Genomic DNA, 21146 nt, shown 5'->3' on the forward strand with positions numbered 1-21146 from the left:
GCTAGGTTTGCACATAAACACTCTGAAGACCCATTCAAATTGAACCATTCAAAACTCTGAAAAAATAATACAAGAGAGATGAAATTTTGACCAGGAACTTTAAAGAAATCTTACGGAAATTAAAGAATTTCATCATTCAAATGCACACAAAAAAAATAGTCTGCATACTATCATTTTCACTGTAGTTACCAAGCAAAAACATCAAATAATCTCACCTGAGTCACCAAACAGTCTCATCACCAAATAATCTTTTTTAGAGCCTTAGACTTGATTACTGCACAAAGGGAGTTTGGCAGACCCAAGGATTTAGTCCATGGTCTTAGTCAAATTTGAAAGTCATATACACAGCAGGAACCATGCCCCTACCCTCTCCCCCAACCCCTGGACAGGTCAGCATAGTTATATCTCTTCTTGCTAGAGCAATTCTGTGATGAGTAAGCGAAAGCAAACTAAAGTGAGCTTACTGGAACTCGGAATACTTTTGCAGAATTTTAATGCAAAAGAGAAAAATACTGTTTTCTAAGACAACTGGCACAAAAAGCTGATTATGTAAGAAATTTCGGAATACTACTTACAGATTCCTCTTGAACAGCAAGTCCAATTGTTTCTGCCACAACTGCAGCCAAGTTAAAAGATGGCTTTGGAACAGGATAGCCTCCCATCCTTGATTTATCTTTATGAGTAGAAAGAAGCTCACAGTAAGTTACATATACATTATAGCATCTTACTCCACTTACACAGATGGTACAAACACAGAACTAAAAAGATCACAAATTAAAAGTGGAAATTATGGAAATAGTTTGACCTGTGTCAGATAAAAATTGTATCTGGAAGTGGTAAGTGGAGAAGGGGGGCAAAAGAAGAATTTCTGGTGAGAGCAAACTGCTGTATCATCACAGAGAAATATGTTTCCAATTTGAATACAGCTCCCCAAAATTGAAATACAAAGACAAGTCAATGTAAAAGTTGCTTTTCAAACTCCCAGTCCAGGGCATGAATAGTCTGAGAAAAGCATGTAGAACAGTGATAATGTATATTTATAATAAAATGCTTGTGTTGCATATTTCCTAGGTGACACATAATTATTCCTCCTGTGTTTTTATTAGGAAAACAAATAGATGAGTTTTCCTTCTTTCAGGGGTTTAACATTACTCAGTTTATTAAACTGAGGCAAGGTAATATGATGGGAAAGTACAAGAACTACAATCACCACAACCCTGACTTGCACGAATGATTCCAAAATACTGATTCTCGCAGTCATTTATAGTTAAATACTTCACAGAAAAAAAAAAAATCAGGGACACAGAAAATTCTTGTCAAAGAACTGTTTATGGAGAAGGACTTAAGACTTAAAGACTTGTACCAATTCACAATTGCAAAAAAGGGATTAATTAACAGAAGCACTTCTAAATGTTACTTATTCATGTCAGACAGTAAGTGCAATTCTCAGAATATTTTATCTCCTGTACAGTTGGAAAATCAGATGTAAGACAATTGGATAAGTTGTCTAAACTATAAGGTATCTGCAGGAAGAGCTGCACTGAGCTTCTTTCCACTAGATCATGTATCTAGTCGCATACAAACAGGCATTACAAGATAGGCATTTCAGCAGCAATTCTGTGATTAAACATAATATCCTTTTTCTGGCTCCTTTGTTTAAAGAGATGAACCCTCAGTTGTACAATATTTTTGCCTTATTTTGAATGGAAATAGAACTAAATCTATTAATACACTTACTTGGTACAGGGGACAATTGTGGATCAAAGGTGTCTGCCACTAGTATCTCTTCTCCGTGGTGACTGTTCACTTGCGTGGAATACAGCGGAATTTTTCCAAACTCTAGGAGAAGATGTAGAAACATTTTCACAGGGTGAAATTAGGTATCCTGTTGTGATAATTTTGTGCAGATACAGACCACGATCCTGATCTTAAAAGCGCTTGAACGTGAGTTTTGATATGTCAGTAGATCCAGTAATCTAAGCATGTCTGATTATTTTTATTCTGAGGTATCACTATGACAAATTAGTCACAAATATTTCATATTAATCCTTTCTCACAAATATGAGCCCAGTCAGTCAGCCATAAAACCATACTGACACATAATTACATCACTTTCTATACTAACCACATAAAAAGTATGTATTCAATCTATATTTGACCTGTTAATATGGAAACAAAACTATTAAAGAGTAAACCATCCAAGGGCATAATTTTCTGCATCAGCCAAGGTAATGAAAAGGTGAAAAACCTGAGATTTGAATCATGAACAACTTTGTGCCACGTCGTCCTTTCTATCTGGACACCAACAGCTTTCCATAGCCATTAACTGTGACACCATTTCTTACATATTTAACTTTGGTTTAATTTAGTAGCTCAATTTTTTTATTCAGAAAATGGAGAGAAGTAGGTATGTTTAGAAAGAAGAAACTATTCACAGCACTAAAATTACATATGCAAAATAAAGGGCGTGAATAACCAACCCACCCTCTTGACCCCACAGTTGTGCTATTTTTATTCTTGGAAAGAAGCTTTTAGTCAAGACTCATATTTAGATGTATTCATATATTATTTAAAACACTTTTTTTTTTATTCCACAAGATAAATTAACACATTAAGAGCACCTAGATTGTTTATCATATTTCTTGTGTATCATTAAAATACAAGCACAAAGTCCCTTATTTCACAAAAATATTTCTTATAGTTAAAATATATTAGAGATATTTCTATGACATTACAGAACAATGTTTGGAAGTTAAATGCGCACAATCCTTCTGGACTTAGATAAAAAACAAATGCAAACAGTGTATCAGTACTAGAAAAAGAAAGAGCATGTAAGCTGCTAGAATTAGATATCTATCCGTTTCAGTAATATTACTTTAATTGAAGAATAATTGCTGAACGTGGCAAAACATTTATTTCACTTTCCACTAGGTGGTGACATAGCTGTACGCACAAGTCCAACAGATTTTTTTTTAGTTTGCATTTACAGAAGGGATATGGGTTGGAAAACTGTTATATTTGCACGTGTATGTGGATGAAGAAAAGCAGCAGGTTGAGATAAGCTTTGAGCACATAGCTGATATAACAGTTACTGCTAAAGACATTTTTCCCCTTGACTCATGTATTATAGCACAAATGGAAAAAAGCCAAACCAAAAAAACCACAAGACTTTTTCTTTTTTAGTTTTCAGCCTCTGCAATCAAATTTATACATCATCTTTTTCTTTAGCCCTTAAAAATATATTTTAAAACTAATTAAAAAAAATAAAATACAATACTCTTACCACTGTTGCTTTCCACAAGTTCCAAATCTGGGTGTGTATGTTCTGCGTATCGGATATGCCTATTCTCTTTTTTTCTTCTCAGACGATTAACCACAGAAAATGAAGAAGTCAGAACTGGAGAATCTGGAATGACTCCTTCTTCTAATTCCACTGCTTGTTGCTTTTGCTCCCTGGAGACCAAATTAAGTGGTCAAATAAAACCCCAAGTCAGCAAGATGAAGAGCTTTCATTTCAGCAAGCAGGCCAATCATATGGTTCAAGAAAGCAACAATTCAGAAAATACAGCCATCTCAATAACATCACAGTGTAAAAAAGTAATACTAGAACCCAGTTTTTAGATACATCTAACAATAAATTCACAATTACTCCATCAAGCCTAAGAACAACATACAGCCCTAGCTCTTCACATTTGAAATCAACATTTAACTACAGCACTATGGAAGACTTTTTCCCTGGAAGAAACTAGGGACTGCAGAATTTCTAGCTTGTCCTCTGAAGCATGTGCTACTTGAATGAAAGAATGCTGAAATGGATGGACTAGTGACTCTCTCCCTGTATGGAAATCCCTGCATACCCCAAGAATACTAACTGTCTTAAATACAAAACAAGAGCTGTTGGACAGTTTTAAACAGTAATGAACAGCACTATATTCAAAGCAATCCCTCTCCAGAGCATTGGATTTTACCTCTTATTCACCTCACAAAGGTCTTCAGAGAGGAGTGTAAAAAGCTATGTAAACTATGTAAAACAAGTAATGTAAAACACAACATGAGTTACAGAGTTTATTTTCTCTCACACTGTCAGCTCTAACAGCATGTTGCAGAGTCAGTATATAAAAGTCAGCGTAACAAATAACTATGGTTTTTTCTCTCCAAAAACTCTATCTAGACATAGCAAGCAAATAACAAAAAACCCATTAATTTCAGTTCTTTTAAATAGTTTGTTTAGTACTTAAGGGCATTGCTACCTGTCGTGTGGTGGTGCTAGTGAGAAATGGAAGAAGCAGTAAAAGAAAAACACAAGGAAATCTAACTCTGCCTGCTTCGTCATCTTTCTGCAGTAGCACTTTTCCTTATGACTCTCAAGAGAAAAAATGGGCCAAAAGACCATTTCCTAACTATAAAGAGAAGGATGTAAGGTTTTGATCTAAGGGAAGAAGAGGAAATATGGATATACTTCTGCTTGCATTGAAATGAACCACAAGATCTTATATAAAATAAGTGAACGGAAAACTGTAGAAAGGTACCTGGCTTGAGACAAAAAGCATTTTTGTAGTTACCATGACTAACTTTGAACACTTAATGACAAACGTGCACTGATGCGCTGAAGTCTTGACAAATCCTATTGTGTGATTTTGTAATTCCTCTTTTCTAGCACATTTACAAAGAAAGCACCAAAACTGGAAAACTGTATCATCTATTAGCAGTATCTTAAGAAACAAATCAAAACAAATAGCAAAACAATATATTCATCCAGTTACTTTGCAGATTTAAGTTAGCTGTTAGTTCTCTTTAAATTGGCACATGTAGCCTTGTATGACAAATTAGCCTACTATAAATACATTTTTCTGTACCTTACTTCCGTGCAAACCAATAGGTAGTTCCTACATACCACCACAAAAAACTACCAAATGAAGAAGCTGCCATACATACTATACATCATAAATATGCAATAAATAATTTCTGAACCATGGAAACATATATCTGAGACCCCAGAAAAGGTTTTTGCTGAAATTTCCTTGCTGTTTCCATCCACAGATAATGAAATCCTAATCTGATAAAAGATCAGATAATACAATTCTTCTAAAATTTCATTGATTTCACTTTTATAGAGGATTCTTAGATTTTTTTTTTCCTAAAATATTAAACCTTGGTAACAAAATACAGAAGACTGCAAAAATCTAATTTCATGTCATGCACCAGAAACAATCTGTTATCTTGCAGCTACGCGATCATGTTATATTGATCTAAGTTGTTCATTCTAAATAAAGTAACATGACTATAGTTCAGCTGAAACAACCAAATACAGCGGCTATATTACAAACAGCAGGACCATCCTTGTTAATTACTCCTTATCCACTCAACTCTGCACTCATTTAAATGACCACCTAACATGCAGAGCAAGTAACTTAGTGTTACATTGGTCATTCTCAACTTCCCTACAGTGGCCGGAAATTTTTACTGGAAGCTAAATTGCAAGATTGGGGATCAAACTAATAAATTCGGATGGATCCGTCTGGTGTCAATTTTTTTAACGTCACCTCCTAACTGCTGTCAAGCTGCATAGGAGAACCATTATTGAGAAGAAATTATACATTGGGAAGCATACAGAAATTTGTTACTACTTGGTATTAAAAAGGAGTACTCCTAGGGTCATGAAATATGTTACTCCGAGAAGATGGAATGCATACAGAAAAAAGGATGATTAAGGTGCAAATGATGGGAGACAAAACAAAAAATACAAAGGAATAGGACCACAGTCATTTTGAACTGAACTCTAAGTTGTTTTACTCCTCTACTAAAGTTACTTTCTGACAAAGACAAGAAAAAATTACATGCAGAAAAAGCCTTATGTATCAAGTCCACACATCCTGTCCCATTCCCCCCATGCACGTATGCAACTTGTTCACTGATAGGCAAAACTGAGATAAGTTTCAGATGATGTCAGACCATAGCTATGCAAGAAAGGAACCCTACCTCTGCCTTGCACAGTGCACCATGTTTGCATATTAACCACAACATTATATGGCACATTCTTGCTATCGTATCAGATTACAATTTGACAGTAGCTCATTACTTTTATGGTTTTCTTTCGAAATTTACTATGTTTTTTTCTTTTTAAAATTGTGAAATTATTATAAGTTTATTTAAAAAAATGTATTGCAAGATCCTAGGACTTTTTGACTAGCTGAGAAACTACTTTTCTAAAGTCTTAACCTAGGAGGAAAGAATTGGTAAAGAGTTAAGAAGAATGAATGAGATGTAAGGCTTTGCTATACCCTGTGACCAGAATAATCTTGAACAATCATGAAGTCAAACAGAATTTCTATGATAAATTTATCTCTCCCAGTTTAAAAAAAGAAAGATGCACACAGTTAAAAGAAAGCAAAAAATCTGCACAATACAAAGATGCTCGTTTTATGTTGTTATAGTGGCAGTAGCTGATCTTTTCACAATCTATTAAAACAGAGGAAAATCAGGTTTTAAGACTTAAAAGCTGATATTTATATTCTCAGACATTACTGAGGAATGGAGGGGGAGGGGGTAATACCCAAAAAACCTCAAAACTTACTCCAACTCCTTCTGTAATTGCTGGAACTGTTCAGTTATCTTTTTATTTTCATCCTGTAAGTTGTTTTTTTCATTCACTGCAATTCATAGGAAAAAAAAAAGAGAGAGAGAAAAAAAATCAACGCACACATGTTAACATCGTATCATATCTAATTTTGTCAGGTCCTTTAAGGAAACAGAACCAATTCTAAAATGTAATACCATACACTCTCTCTATGGCTTACCAAAATGAATTTTCAAGCTAGTCATGAAAAAGGTTATAAAATGATGTGTTAGAAAAGGCAAAGGTGTCACAATTAGTGGATCATAATATTAGTTCTACACAATCATTAATTACTTTCGTCCATGTACATACAAGTGAGACCGTGTTGTAAAGGTGAATGAATTGCTCACTCAGCTTCATGGACAAAATTCCTTCCTTAGGTTGAAGGCAGCCTATGAAGTATAAAGTAATTAGAATTTGGTTTTAGCCACTGAAGCAACCAGCTAATTGGAGAGATTGGAAAAAAACCCAATTTCTTAAAAATCAGTTAAATATTTTGGAATTTAAGAGAGACTAGTCAGAAATTTTTTATTTTACTTTTCTTAATTTCCAATTCATTCTGCCTGTACTTCACACAAGCTTATTGCATCACCTTCAGCCTTTTTTCCATGCTGTCTCAAACTAATGTAGTGATAGCTCCCAACTTTTCTATTCACTTTAATTTTTATTTTCTTCTTATTTTTTTGTTGTATATTTTACCTCTGGATTATTCTTGACTGACTTTTTCTGCTGGTTGCAGGAAACGCATAAATTGTCACATAGATCTCAACCCAAACCCACGGAAGACTACTGTGCTGTGAGACAGTGTTCAAGAAGATTTGTACCTAATAGGTCTCACCTTAATTTTTAAGGCTCAGAGCTTTATTTAAAGATTGGTTGTACCCTGTTTGTTGTTAATCATTAAACTCAAGGATTCAGAATATTTTTATATAAATATCCAATATTAAAAGTCCTTTGACAACTAAATGATACAAAATAATTAATTAATGGTAAAGATATCATTAACATTTTAAAATCCTGTCCCGTATTATTTAGCACTTTTTACAACCAATCTTTCCAAACTCTCTTTATGAAGAGATTTGTTGTGTCCTGCCTTCATGTCACCTAGAACAAACAGTTTATTTTTTCCTGTCCCATATGTACTACTTCCTGATTTCAAAATGAGCTGGCTACAAGCTGCCTGGTATAAAGTGATTCTTTTGTGGCTTCAGAGGGTTACGTGAAGGTTACGAGTTGACTGCAGTTAAAACTCCAAGACCAACTACAGGACACAAGCTGGACCCAGGGAACTGCTGTTTGAACTTGCTACTTTGTGATCACCAGTTGCTTTTGAAGTCAGGGTTTCCTTAGGAAAGCTGGCAATCAGTCATTCTATGCCTTAGCTGTATGAATAAACAGAAGCAGCCACATTTTATCTAAAGTAGCTACTTTAGACTGTAAGGTTTTCCACGTCAGTTCACTTGCCGTATCAGCACTTCAATCTAAGAAGGTGGGTCAAATGACTAGTAATTGGTATGTTACATATTTTCCGACTGTAGAGTTAAGTATCCCCTGACTGAACTTCTTGGGCTTACTAAACACACCATATATAAATTATATCAAGTTACAGGAATTCATGAAGAACTAGTTTACAAAATAATATGTTTTGTCTTCAGACTCGTGGATAAAACTCACTAAGCTCAGTGATAAGTTTAAGATTCTGCTGCCGGATATTTTCAAACTCTTGCTGCTTCTTTCTCATATGTTCTTCAGTTACAGCACAACGATCACATAATCCCGCTCTTAATCTACAACAAAATTAAGAGAAAAAAGTCCCTCTGTTAAGAAAATATTGCCATACATGAAGCTGATATCCACACTTAACTGGCCTTTTGAACAATGAAAACCAGAAAATTTGACAACTACGCAGAACACCACTAAGTACTGTGGTTTTATATGTTGACATCGCAATATTTTGAGATTTCTGAACGATCTAATACTATATGTACTAACGTTTGCATAAATGACTGTAGGTACTGGATACTTCTAAAGCAACATGCATTACTTTATTTAATAAAGTGTAGCATGCTACACCTTGCCACTGAAAGCCTTTGTGAGGTGTCCTACTAAGAATACTGCCAGATATACATTACCATTCATTATAAGTAAAGTTCATTCAAGCAAACACAAATAAGCAAATCATTTCAGTAAATATAATTACTACTTCATCTAAGAAGGATATATCACTGTCATTAAGCAAAGTAATCAAATAAAAAGGACGAAGAGTAAGTTCGCTCTGTAACAAACACCAAGCAAATGTGAAACCCTTTATCTTTATCTAGACACCAACAATTAGAAGTGGATCCAAAAGTCCACGTGAGGCATCGCCTCCACTGTCTCTAATGGTTTAGATCAGCTGTTTAAAGCATATCTGCTATCAGAAAAGGACTCACGATCACTCCATCTTACTTGACACATACATTCACACAATGAAATGTGCATTCATTTTACAGGTGATAACTGAAGTGTATTTATTTCTGGTACACAACAAAAAGCTAACATTACCAAAGTGAAAACCAGACTCTCTTTTGTCTGCTAAATAAGAGACCAATTAGTTAAGAGTTCTGCGTTGCTGCTGCTAGCACAAGAAGTACTAAACCAAACAAACGAGACACCTAAGTTTCCAATTCCACAGTTGAATATTGGAAGTAAAATCCATCTTGGTTTATGGGTATTTTAATATTGTGGAATTATGGAGAGAGTAAAATACTGAAATTCTTCTTCATACTAGCTTATCTGACTAACAGTGTAATAAACACATTATTATCATCTTATATTAAACCATTTTAAATACTCTTTCTGTTTTCCGCAATGCAAGTACTTCATCTGCAAAGCGATTAGAAAAGTCCATCCACCTGCAAATGTCTCTCTACCTATGCAGTGCGAAAGTTTGTTACCTGCACAGTTACAAGTTTATCCCTAATGCCTTTCACAGAGAAACAGAGTTGAAAGCAAAATTTGAGTATCGTAGCTCTAAAGTTTGAGGTAACACAGGAATGTGGGAAAAAAAATTTACTATGTAATGATGTCCTGTTCCCAGAAAGCTTCTGAGAGCCTATTAGCAGCAAATTTAACACACACTTTCCAAAACAGGTGTAATTTTTAAAGACGAAAAAAGGCACTGTAATTTCATGTCTACTGGTTTTGTTTTGCTATACCAGATTAAACAGGAACAAATAAGGGAAAGGCAGAATGGGTCAAAAGGTGATCAGAACGTCTAAGTCCAAAAGAAGGCAAAAGACAGAACCTATGATTAAATTTAGGTAAAACACACAACTGGTAAAGAAGACCCCCTCAAATGTGAAATATTTCCTAGTGAGTTACTTCATGAGCTTCAAAGTGTATTATATCGTTTGCCCTTGGGTTTTGTACTTGTATTACATCTCGATTGATATCAAACTTACCTCTACAAAAATGGATGGAAAAGAACGTGCTTTAAAATGGCTGTCTGCCTCCCAAGCGGATCTATTTAACTGCTATTTATCTTAAATGAACTAAGCAAGCTAAGCCCTTCAAAATAACAAAATAACAAAAATTTAATTCAGTCAGAAGAATCTCAATTCTACACTTTTCTTTAAAGCACACTATTTGGATTGTATTAGAAAAGGACTGGTTTGCTGAAAAAAAAAAAAAACAACCCAGCTTGCAAAGTATCCAGAGCTACTCTGTAAGAGCAAAACACCACAAACCCAAAAGCTAAGAGACACTACTTCACCTGTCTTCTAAAACCTTGATAGTGTCATGAAGTGCTTTTTGCTGTTCTCTGAGCTGTTGGTTCTTGGTATAAAACTCTTCAAGCCTCTCTGCATCCCTAAAATCAAATACAGAAAAAATTAGTTCTAGCTTTAAATTACAGATAGTTTTTCAATAGAGAATTCTCTCTGGCATGTTTCTTTCATATTCTTGGGAAATGTGATTATCATCAGCACAAACATTAAGTTGAAGATAAATGAAGTAAGTGTTTCTGATGAACGGTAATTTAGAAATGTCCGAGTTAGGAAAGGAGCAGCTATTTTCTAATTCATATTACAGTTGAGCTTCTGTTGATAAATCTGATTTTTGCTCAGGACAAAAATTAGAGTTGATGACAGTCAAGGCATCAAAGCTAATAGTATTCAAGCAACAATTTCAGGGAACATAAGCTCAAGAACTTCTCTTATTTTACTGTATCGCAGAGCTGTTGGGAAGCTTATTGGGGGCTTTCACAATCAGGTCATTTTGGTCTTGTCTTAGCAGTGAGTGCATCTTGCAGTGTGGCAAACCACATTAGGTTTGTAAAGCTCTGACAAGCCTTTAGATCCATTAGAGGTTTAGTTCCTCAAGAAGCAATTCTCAGAGTCTATAGAACATGGATTCCCATATGAATACAGAGAAGAGAACTCTCTTCCCCAAAACCTCAGAAATAGAGAAGGTATTTTCCCCAAGATCTTCTAAAAGCCAGGACTATTTAATTAACAAAGAACATTTCCTCCTCAAAACAGCTAAGGAAAAGCGGTAACATTAACTTCCAAATTTTAGCTCCCCTTCACTTTTATTATCAGATCACAACACCTCTTCAAGAAGCAAACAAGGTATGAGCAACAAGCACACAGTTTTCTTCTACAAGGAAATTAACTTTCAGTAAAAGCTAAGCAGCTGAATCTATGTAATGTGACAATGACTAACTTCCGATAATTCATTCCCAGCTCTTCTTTTTACCATGGAATCCTTTGTATATTCCATGAAAGCGGGTGTTTGTTTTCAGTGTGCCTGAGATGGATATTTGAGGAAGCCATGAAATTGGCTCACAAAAAGCTACTAAGTACACACACAACAGGAAATGAAAACATATTTACTAACTTGTTGATACAATTCTTTTACACAGACACACTTTTAAATTGGCACTATCCCTTTAAGACACATTAGTCAAACACATTTTCATATTGCTGGTATTAAGAGTAATACAAAAACTTAACAATCATGGGTCATAAAGTGAATGGGACAGCCGGAAGCTTCCGCAGTGTACAATCACAGACATATTTTATTAATTCTGAAATTTAAGTACAGGTATTTTATTTTTCTGTACTACCATCCAGACCAATATTGTCCTTTTCAGCTGCATATACACCATATAAAACAGTTACATGCAAACAGCATGAGGGACCACTTAAGACTTGTACTTTCACTTGGGGAGGACAAAGTGTTAAAGTTCTGTTACCTCAGTTCATTAACCAAGTACAGCCAGGCCATGGCAAAATTTGAAGTCTGACAAAAGCACTCTGTATTTTTCTGATGTTTATGGCATAAAAAAAATCTCTTTTTTTTCAGTTTATACAACTTACAGAAGGCCTAAAATATCAAATTTTAAAATCTTTTCTCAAGCTACCTTTAAGTCTTTCTATGGCATTAAGTTACTTGTAAAAAAAAAAAAAAAATTAAAAAGACATTAACATACACTAATACTCCATGCCCTTCACCTAAACCCTGTAAAATGTCACATTGAGATAGTAAAATGACAGAAGGAACTAGGCTTTTTTTTTTTTTTTTTTTTTTTTTTTAGAATTCCAATGCACCTGATAAACATGACAGACATTTTTGGCTATGAAGGCACTCTGCATAATGAACAGTCTCTGACCTAGCATTTACAAGTCATTAGCTCCAATGCTGAAGTGGGATACAAAATAAGGCGCTCATTGTCAGCTGATTACCAAGTCTGAAATACTAAACCTCAGGTATTCAGATGCACCAAGGGGAACAAGACCTCCTATGTAAGAGTACTGTATCTACAATGTGGTAATTGTAGAAAGATTCCAACAAACAATAATTAAACCATTCGGTATGTGTTCAGTCACATCACTGATAATATTCATCATCTAGAAAATTAACTGATCAATTTAAGATTTCAGAATGTGGAAGCAACTCATGATATATCAGGTTAAGTTAACAATAACAGCAAGAGATAGTCATCTTTTTAGATTAAAAATGAAATAACTACTTAATTTGTGAATTATACATAAGAAATAACAAGATGTTAAATTGATTTTTTTCCAGGAAAGTAAGTGTAGCCTCTAAGTATAAAACATAGCACTAAGTATTTGGTAACTGAAAGCCGTCTAATAACCTCATATAATTTCATCTACTAACATAAGTACATTCCTTGTGATACTGCAATATCAAATCTTAATGTTCAGAAAGCATATCTTTAAAATGTAAACAACACATATGCTATTTGGATTTTAATGAAAGATCTGACACCATTCCATGACTCCTGAACTCAAAATCTTGATAAAGTTTGTATGAAATCATATTTCCAATTGACTAAAACTTCACTGACAGACCAAACGAGCAACTGGATTCTATTGCCTTTTTTTTTTTTTTTTTAATAATTTGTGAACTCTTATGCGTACTTAAACAGCAGCTGCAAATAGTATACGCTGTGTTCTATGAGTGCTGGAGATTGAACAAGAAGCCATATAAAAGCTGACAAATCTTGATCCTGAAGAGCAGGTGCATATGCGGGGGAACAAGGAGTTAGCCACATAGGTACTCTTGGGATTGTAAACCCTGCTGTAGGTTTGGTGAATTGCTTGGTAAATGCAGGGAATCCTGATGGTACCAGAATAAGGTGGATGCTGTTGTGGAAGTGATTAATTAACCTTTCCTTTTGTGATTCTGTCCTGAACTGTTCCTTCAGCTGCCACTGCTATCTTCTAGCAGCTTCTCTGCAGCCTTTAGTCCTTAGAAAGTGCAAAGAAAACACTTGCACCTGCTCTTCAAGCATCTGAGTGATACCGTGCAGACAAAAGTCAAAACCATAGGCAATTATCTATAGCCTTCACAGACGAGATCTGTATGAATGCAGGTGAAATGTGAGAAAACACAATACTGCGCAGGCTTGAAGTGCTACTGTGGGTTATCAAATGCCAGTAGGATGGGCAATGTTTAATTGAAATAAGGAAAACAAAAGCTCAGAGGAGGTTTGAGCACTACAAAGGATAAACAAAATCCAAAAAGATATCCAGGGAAGAGAGCAATACAGGCGTTACACAACTGAAGGCAATTTCTTCCAAAAGCCTAGTGAAAAGAAACAAGAACAATTTTCCTGGAAGTGAGACACAGTTAAGAGTTAATTACAGCAGAACAGTTATAACAAAAGTAGACAGCAAGTTAGTAATTGTAGTACAATCAAATGATACCAGAAAAGCCAGTGTCATTATAAGATGCATTTACATACTTCATATTACAGGAAAAGGAAAGATGGATTCCACTAGAGGGAATTTACTCCTATGGAAAGAACACCTTTGTTTCCCTCCCAACCAGAAACATAAGCACATCAGGGACTTTAGACAGTAACTGTCAAAAATGCTTGAGAGTTGCTTGAGTTACTATGGTACAAAAAAGCACACAATGACCTAATTTTTCTAGACTAGGGGAGGGTTATTTCCTGCTTATACAATTTCAAAAATGTAACTAAAAAAAAGAGATAACTAAAAAACCTAATAGGAATTAATGAGGAAGAAAACTGACTAGATGATGACAGAAATGTTAATTCTGAAAAAGCACAAACTACGCTTGAGAGCACTGTGGCTACACTTTAAAACTAAGATTGTATATTTTTGACTTCAGATAGCAATGCTGGGAATGCAAATATGGAGTATTTTTGCTAATTTTAAGAAGAGTTTAATTTTTTTAACATATATAATTATATTGTTTTCCAAAGTGGAAAAAGATCAAGTAATTTATTTTTATTCCTCCTACGCAGCACTTTATAAAGTGTAACTCATAATACAGGTCATACATAATATTAACATAATATTAATATAATTAAACCTGAAGTAAAAATTTAAATAAGGAATCACATTAGCATATCTCATGTAATTAAATATGGCTTTAGTCAGCAGAAGGAAAATAAAAGCTGATTTAATGCTGTAAATACATATTGTGATTCTACTGTACACGTAAATCTTGTAATTCAGATTTTTTTCCCCACATTGCTTCTAACAAACAGAACTAAAAATTAATAGCAAATAATGACTGCAAAAGAAGTTACATATGTCTTAAAATATAAGAATTGAGTGAAAATTAGCAAGGTTATTACCAGAATCTTTACTGAATGACTGAAAGCTGAGTTAAGGCACAACACCTGATACTAAAGGCAAACATGTAGCAAAAAAAAACCCCTTCTAAAAAAAGTTAGCTTGTTGTCTCGTCACTTTGCTTTTACAGATTTGACCTCAATTTTAAAATGTCTCCCTAATTATCTTTCCTATTAGAAATATCAACATCTTGATAGGCACCCTAGAAATACTGCAGATAAGAAAATCTTACACGCCATTTGTTCAAGGAAGGCAAACCTAGTGTTCAGGTTACACACCCTATAAAGAGTTACATAGATCTTTAGATGACTTCAGCTGAATTATTAAAGTGAGCAGAATTTTGTACACGTCTGAAGGAAGAATCCATGAAACCTCAATTGATCTTACAAGAATTACAGCTCATTAATGGTACTCAGACTCTCCTTTAATAAATTAGATCCATAGGATGAGTACTTACAAGCATCTTTCCTTTTTCAACTTAGATATTTTCAGCTGTAAGCCTGAAAAGTGGAAAGAAGAAAATACATGTTATAGAATTCTGATTTAAAAAAAAAAAAAAAAAAAAAGAGTGAAACAACAAACTAACTCTCCTTTTACCAATGACATCTGCAAAAGAGAGAAAAAACGTCAGTAATTTGGAGAGAAAATGGTTCATTCTGGACTTCTTGAGTATGTTCTACATATTTGGAAACAAATATAGCTATTATGATCTCTAGGAAATAGGGACTTCTTAAACAAACAGGCAGATTCCCACTTAAGCAGGTATAAACACACCTTTGTAAAAAAACCACACATGAATACCAAGTACTGTCAATATATTTTCATTGACTATGCCTATGTAAGTGGCATAAAGTGTTCTGTGTACACATAAATGTGTAATACTACACTTGAAATGGAGCACCCAAGCACTGAACTGAAAAATGTATTATAATGTATATGCATAAAGGAAACATTAAAAATACATGATCCAAGGCTTTAAAGCACAAAAGGACAACATACTCTATTGGAGGTATGCTACCAGACCCTCTCAGCCAAAGCTTCTTTGGAACATCTTAAGGTGAACTGAGGAATGATATTTCATCTGTGGCCCTTCTCCCACTAAGGCCCACACACTCATAAACGTAAGTTCTGTGCAGAAGTGAAAAGGTTTGCAACTACAACTGATGCTCTCAGCAGGAGCGGCCAGCTGACAGCCCAGGGGCTAGACAGCAGTCCAGCCAATCTGCTTGCAAGGTTTTGGGTGCATGTGTATGTGCACAGGGGCAGGAAGATAAAGGTGCCTCAAGTACGGCACAGCTTAACAAGTGCGATGCAGTGGTATGGAAATTTATGTGATACTACCCACATACAAGCTGGCCATTCCCATTCTAATAAATGGTCAGAAATAATCAGACTCCAACGGTATAACATTTTCTTCAATACAAATCCAATAGAAATTTTCGTATGACATCAGAAAGTAACATAACAATTTTTTCCTAATGCCGTATTTTCTTCAAACTATGAAAAGTTGTGAGCAACTTCAGGTTGATCATAAGGGGTCTTGTGAGCTTTCTTGCAAAAGCATTAGTCATTTAGGATAATAGGATAAACTTACGAAACCAAAACACTTTTAAGAGAACTTCTGACACCTTTGAATTTAAACCAAAACACATACCCGATAGTACATCTTACTACAGAAAATGTAGGTTAAGGCAGCTAGTAGACTTCTTTTTTCTCTCCCCTACCGCACTCAACTGGGAACAGCTCAAAGGGGAAAACTACTTGCTTGAGAAGGTTCACTCTTCAGGCCACTTACAACGTAAGAGTCAGGCCAGCCAGAGCCTCAATGAGCCCATGCCACAGACTGCTACAAGATGCCAGTGAGACAATGAGATAAAAATGCACAGAGACTACTTAAAGTTCCTCAGAAATATAGCAAGATTTCTTTTATCTCTAAGTGTTCAACACCTGTGAGATGTTATGTTCTATCATGCAGATCAGCATAGAAAGAGGGTTTATTTTTTTAAGTAGTTGCTATTCATCAAGTCAATTAGGCATCTGCAATTAGAACCCCTATAAAGCGTGCTTTAATGCTGCTCCACGCCCATCGGAAGGAATGAAGCTGCACAACAATGCATCTCCTGTATGAACAGGTAGTCTGTTCAGCAAGTATTTAGGATTGTAACATTGGCAACCTGAGCCACAAATTGAAGAGGCAGCGCTCAAAAAGCCCAGTACTGTGCTACAAGTAACTCTATCTCCCCTCTCACCTGAATTCAGGAGGAACTAAACTAGTTACTTAAAGGTTGCATTTTTTCTTAATTCAAATGGCTGCAATGAGAAGGCAGGAAACCAGTTTGTTACATTTATCCAAGAGCATTGAATTACTACATTGGGTGTATTCTCTTCCTTTTGCTTTTCCAGGGCATTGGGATGTTTTAAGCATACTCATTTAACGAGCTTTGCTTTTCAGATTTCCTTACTTAACACTCTAGTGAGCATATAAACTTATCTGGAACTACACTATGTACATTCCTGATTCAATTTTATCTTTCACACAATATTTCTATGGAATAGACAAGCTGCAGACTATATAAATCTACATTACTGAAAGCTCATAAGTGCTTTAGTAAATGACACACTGTCCCCATTAAAGTGATGGAGACTTTCTTTAAACTATCATTAGGCAGATTAATTAAACATACAACACTATTTTATGAAACTTGCAACTTGATTAGACTATGTACCTGTAATATTTCAATTAATGGCTATGACAATTTCTGTTCCGATAAATTTTCAAATGCATTAAATGCACTTTCTTAAAATTGACAGTGCCTGGGAAGACTGCAGAATCTTTATTGCTGAAGTTTTCTCGGAACGGGTTGGACGAGCTTCTGTCAGCAATGACACAGACATAAACCTACCTTAAGGGTATAGAGATGGTCTAGATGACCTCCTAAGATTCCTTCCAGCCCTGTTTTCTACAATTATTTACTTTTGAGGAGCTTCCAGCCATTTCTTTTCCTACAGCAATCTATCAATGAGATTGCTTTACTCATAATTTTCTCTGCATCTATGACTACAGTTTTTTCCCTATTGATATCTTCTGCTTTTCAGAGGTAAGGAATAACTGAAAAAAAACTATGCTATTTCTTGTACACCAAACTCTCCTCACATTTCTATGCTGAAATATGTTTCTTTTTAGTATAGAGCTTTAGACTTTAATTCGTCCTCGGGAACCATGTTGGTAAGACCCACATGCAGCAAGTATCCACATAATTATTTTGAGCTAGATGCAAGTATTAACACCTGCAGAAATTAGTCACTTTATAAACAGCATTATTAAATTCCTTTCTAATTTGTGAGCACTATGCAAGTATCCCACACATTCTACAGACAGGAAATAAAAGTAAATAGTTTTAATAACCATTATTCTGAGTTGCTGAGCACTTCTGAATTCCATGAAAAGTCAACTGACATTGACCATGCCCAATGTCTTTGGAAACTGGATTGTAGGAGTCCTACCCATTGTCACATAATGAATTTCAGAGAAAATGATAGCTACTTTGTCTGAAGAGGGCCAAAATTTGGAATTTTTTTGCAAGTGATCCATTTAAAAGAATAAGAAGATGGGGTTTTTTAGCCAACATGGTGGAAAAATACACCCTTTACAATATAGTAATATAAAAACTCAATAAAATCCATTTCAAACTGTATGAGTTTGAAGTATTCTCTAGTCTGTATTCTATAGATATATAAATATTATAACTTGTATAATATGCCTGACCATTTCAAGCTCATGTGTCATAAATCCTACTTTTCATGGATTTGTAATAAATAATAAGAATCCCACCTTTACAGTTCTCAGTACATTGTGCATTGTACATGCAAAAAGCTTTTTCTCCAAATACTAACTTTCCCTTAATCCACCTTCCACCATCTTTAAAATAATTTTTTGCTGACATTTAGATTGGAAACTCATGAGTCAATTTTAATTCTTATTTATAGACTTCAGAAACAAGCAAAGTCCAGGCAAGCCTGTGTTTGATGTTTCTAAAATATCTTCCACTACCATTTTCTATAAGAGGATCCCCACCTTTTGAAAAAATTAACTATCCTTCAGGCATGTCTTTGATGTTATCATGGAAGACCTAATTTTACCTAACACGGTGCGGGACATACTGACAAAGGGCTAGGCATGAAAAAGACTGCCTAGTGGCAAAATTATCTGGCCACACCCAGCATGCATTCTAAAGAATATCTTCACTTGCATAAAGAAAACCAAAACTTTAAAATCACGTGCTGCACATCCCAAGAAACTAGAGAAGGGGTCACTTAACATTACCCTCTACATTAGAGCTTTTTGTTTGTTCAGTTTTTGTTGTTCAGACATGCCATAGATTGCCAGAGCCCATTCTGTCAGTACTTCCACATTTATCTGCAGTTGACATCACACCCACTCTGAAAAGAACTATCAAGAATTAAAAAAAAAAAAAAAAAAAAAAAAAAAAAGAAAAAGTCACAAAAATTTTTTTGTGTGTTTTGGGACACAGTATAAAATCCTATTTCATATGGTTACACATACATTTTTAATGTAAGAAAATGCTACTATCTGGTACATCTTTCCTTTCAATTACCAAACTGATAGAAGCTTGTTTGTTTGTTTGTTTTAAATTACTAACACCAAATTTAAAAATTTGGTAATTTTTAAAATTACTAACACAAAGTGTCAAGGCCCAGTGCTGCAAATTGTTGAGTCAAGACTTTCAATGGGAGGTATGAAACATCTATACATTATAAAACAATCACCCACAGTTTTTGAAATTAAGAAGTGATGATATAACTGGACCTAAATGGACAGACCTGGAACTGTTTTGAGGCTGGTGGAAATGACCAAGGCCACTGGAATGGTCTGGCTACAAAGATCCACTTGCATCACTAAAGTCCTTAATTCACAAAAACTCACCTGCTTTTATTCCAGCCTAATATAAATACTATTTCATGCATAAGGATAGGCTTGTTGGAAGATTCAGTCAAATACTGTTATAATTCCATCCAAAAGAATGGATTGTGTGACTTAAGATTAGCAGAACAAAATGTTAACTTCTTATGAAGTATTTTTAGCAAAACATTTTATGAATACTATTTGTAAAACAATATTATAATAAGAATATAAATATATGGTATGATAATTCATCTTTGAGTGTTATTAATTTCCTGCACTACTGAAGAATGAACAGATATTAACAGTCAATCCATAGTAAAATTGATATCACAGGTCATAAAATATAATGTAAGAATAAGCAACTCTATTATAAATTTTGTTGAGAAAATTTAGAACACTGAAAACTGAAGAAATACTTTTCACTTCAGTAATATTAATCTGCAGTAGTATTTTGCACAAGTTAGGGGAAATAAACAATGCAAACCATTTTAATGTATCTGAAGTGACTAAACCCAATGGCAAAAGAAAAAGAAAAAAATCAAAAAATTCCATTGAATAACTTGATTTGGAAACTTTCAATCATAATCTATTAAAGGTTAAGTAACATTTAAATATTTCCTAAGCAAACACAGATCCCATATAACATTGTGTTACTTTTTCTTCACTGACCTAGCAAATAATTTATACTTGTTGGTAGTTTAAATCTAATCCTGTTAAGCCAGGCGTAGGTGGTCAATCTGTAAGGATCATTTGTAATCATCCAGTCCAACTTTCTGCATAACATAAGACACTAAAAATCTATTTAGTTCCATGCAGATGGAGTGGTACTCTGCTTCAAAATTTTCCTGCGGTAACAGACAGCCTTCTGTGAACCCAAACTTTAACAATTTACCTTGTACTTCTTTATCATGACATTCTTTCAGTTTGGACCACAACTCCTTGAAGAAATCTCCTGTAGGTTCTGCAGAACTAGGGCTCCCACAGCTTCCTCCAGATGCATTCATCTTGCTTTTTTCTGCTCCCAGCTTGACTTATTTGCAGAACTGGCTCACTCTCACACTTTAAGTTTTAAATTACATAGTTATGAAGCTGTTTCTGAAGACAGGTGTATGCCTGTAATGACAGATCGACAACACTTAGGTTTGCATTTGTTGGAGTATAACTTGCAGCCATGGACGAAATACAAAGCTTACTGCCTATCCTTGTCGAGTTGTACTTATATACTGACAGCCACCCTGAAAGTATGGAACACGCTAAGTATTTTGCTACAAGTAATTATAAACTAACAGAATTCCTCCCCACACACCCCCAAAGAGCTATCAACTTAAAATTAGACTAAGATGCTTAGGAGTCTTTATTCTTTTCCTACGTAAAGCTACAGTTAAACAGAATTCCTGTTTTCCAAAAGTAACCCATGCTTCCAAAATCTGGCTGTCAGCAAAAGCATTTGTCAAAAGTTTTATCAGAGATGTATTTGTGTACATACATCCTT

The 21146-nt window shown here is 34.8% G+C and overlaps 1 protein-coding gene across 1 annotated transcript in view; it reads right to left on the bottom strand.

Annotated features, from left to right (window-relative positions):
• Window positions 1-21146, bottom strand: part of RBBP8 (RB binding protein 8, endonuclease) — a 38578-nt gene that overhangs the window by 14997 nt on the left and 2435 nt on the right. The window contains exons 3-10 of the mRNA XM_050891032.1: window positions 20547-20767; window positions 15188-15230; window positions 10371-10466; window positions 8291-8403; window positions 6575-6650; window positions 3284-3453; window positions 1738-1839; window positions 576-673 (exon numbers count right to left, since the gene is read on the bottom strand). Of these exons, the coding sequence (XP_050746989.1) occupies window positions 576-673; window positions 1738-1839; window positions 3284-3453; window positions 6575-6650; window positions 8291-8403; window positions 10371-10466; window positions 15188-15230; window positions 20547-20658 (810 nt within the window). The 5' untranslated portion in view covers window positions 20659-20767. The remainder of the gene's footprint in view (window positions 1-575; window positions 674-1737; window positions 1840-3283; window positions 3454-6574; window positions 6651-8290; window positions 8404-10370; window positions 10467-15187; window positions 15231-20546; window positions 20768-21146) is intronic.

Source organism: Gymnogyps californianus, chromosome 2 (genome assembly GCF_018139145.2).
Source record: "Gymnogyps californianus isolate 813 chromosome 2, ASM1813914v2, whole genome shotgun sequence".
Taxonomy (NCBI): domain Eukaryota; kingdom Metazoa; phylum Chordata; class Aves; order Accipitriformes; family Cathartidae; genus Gymnogyps; species Gymnogyps californianus.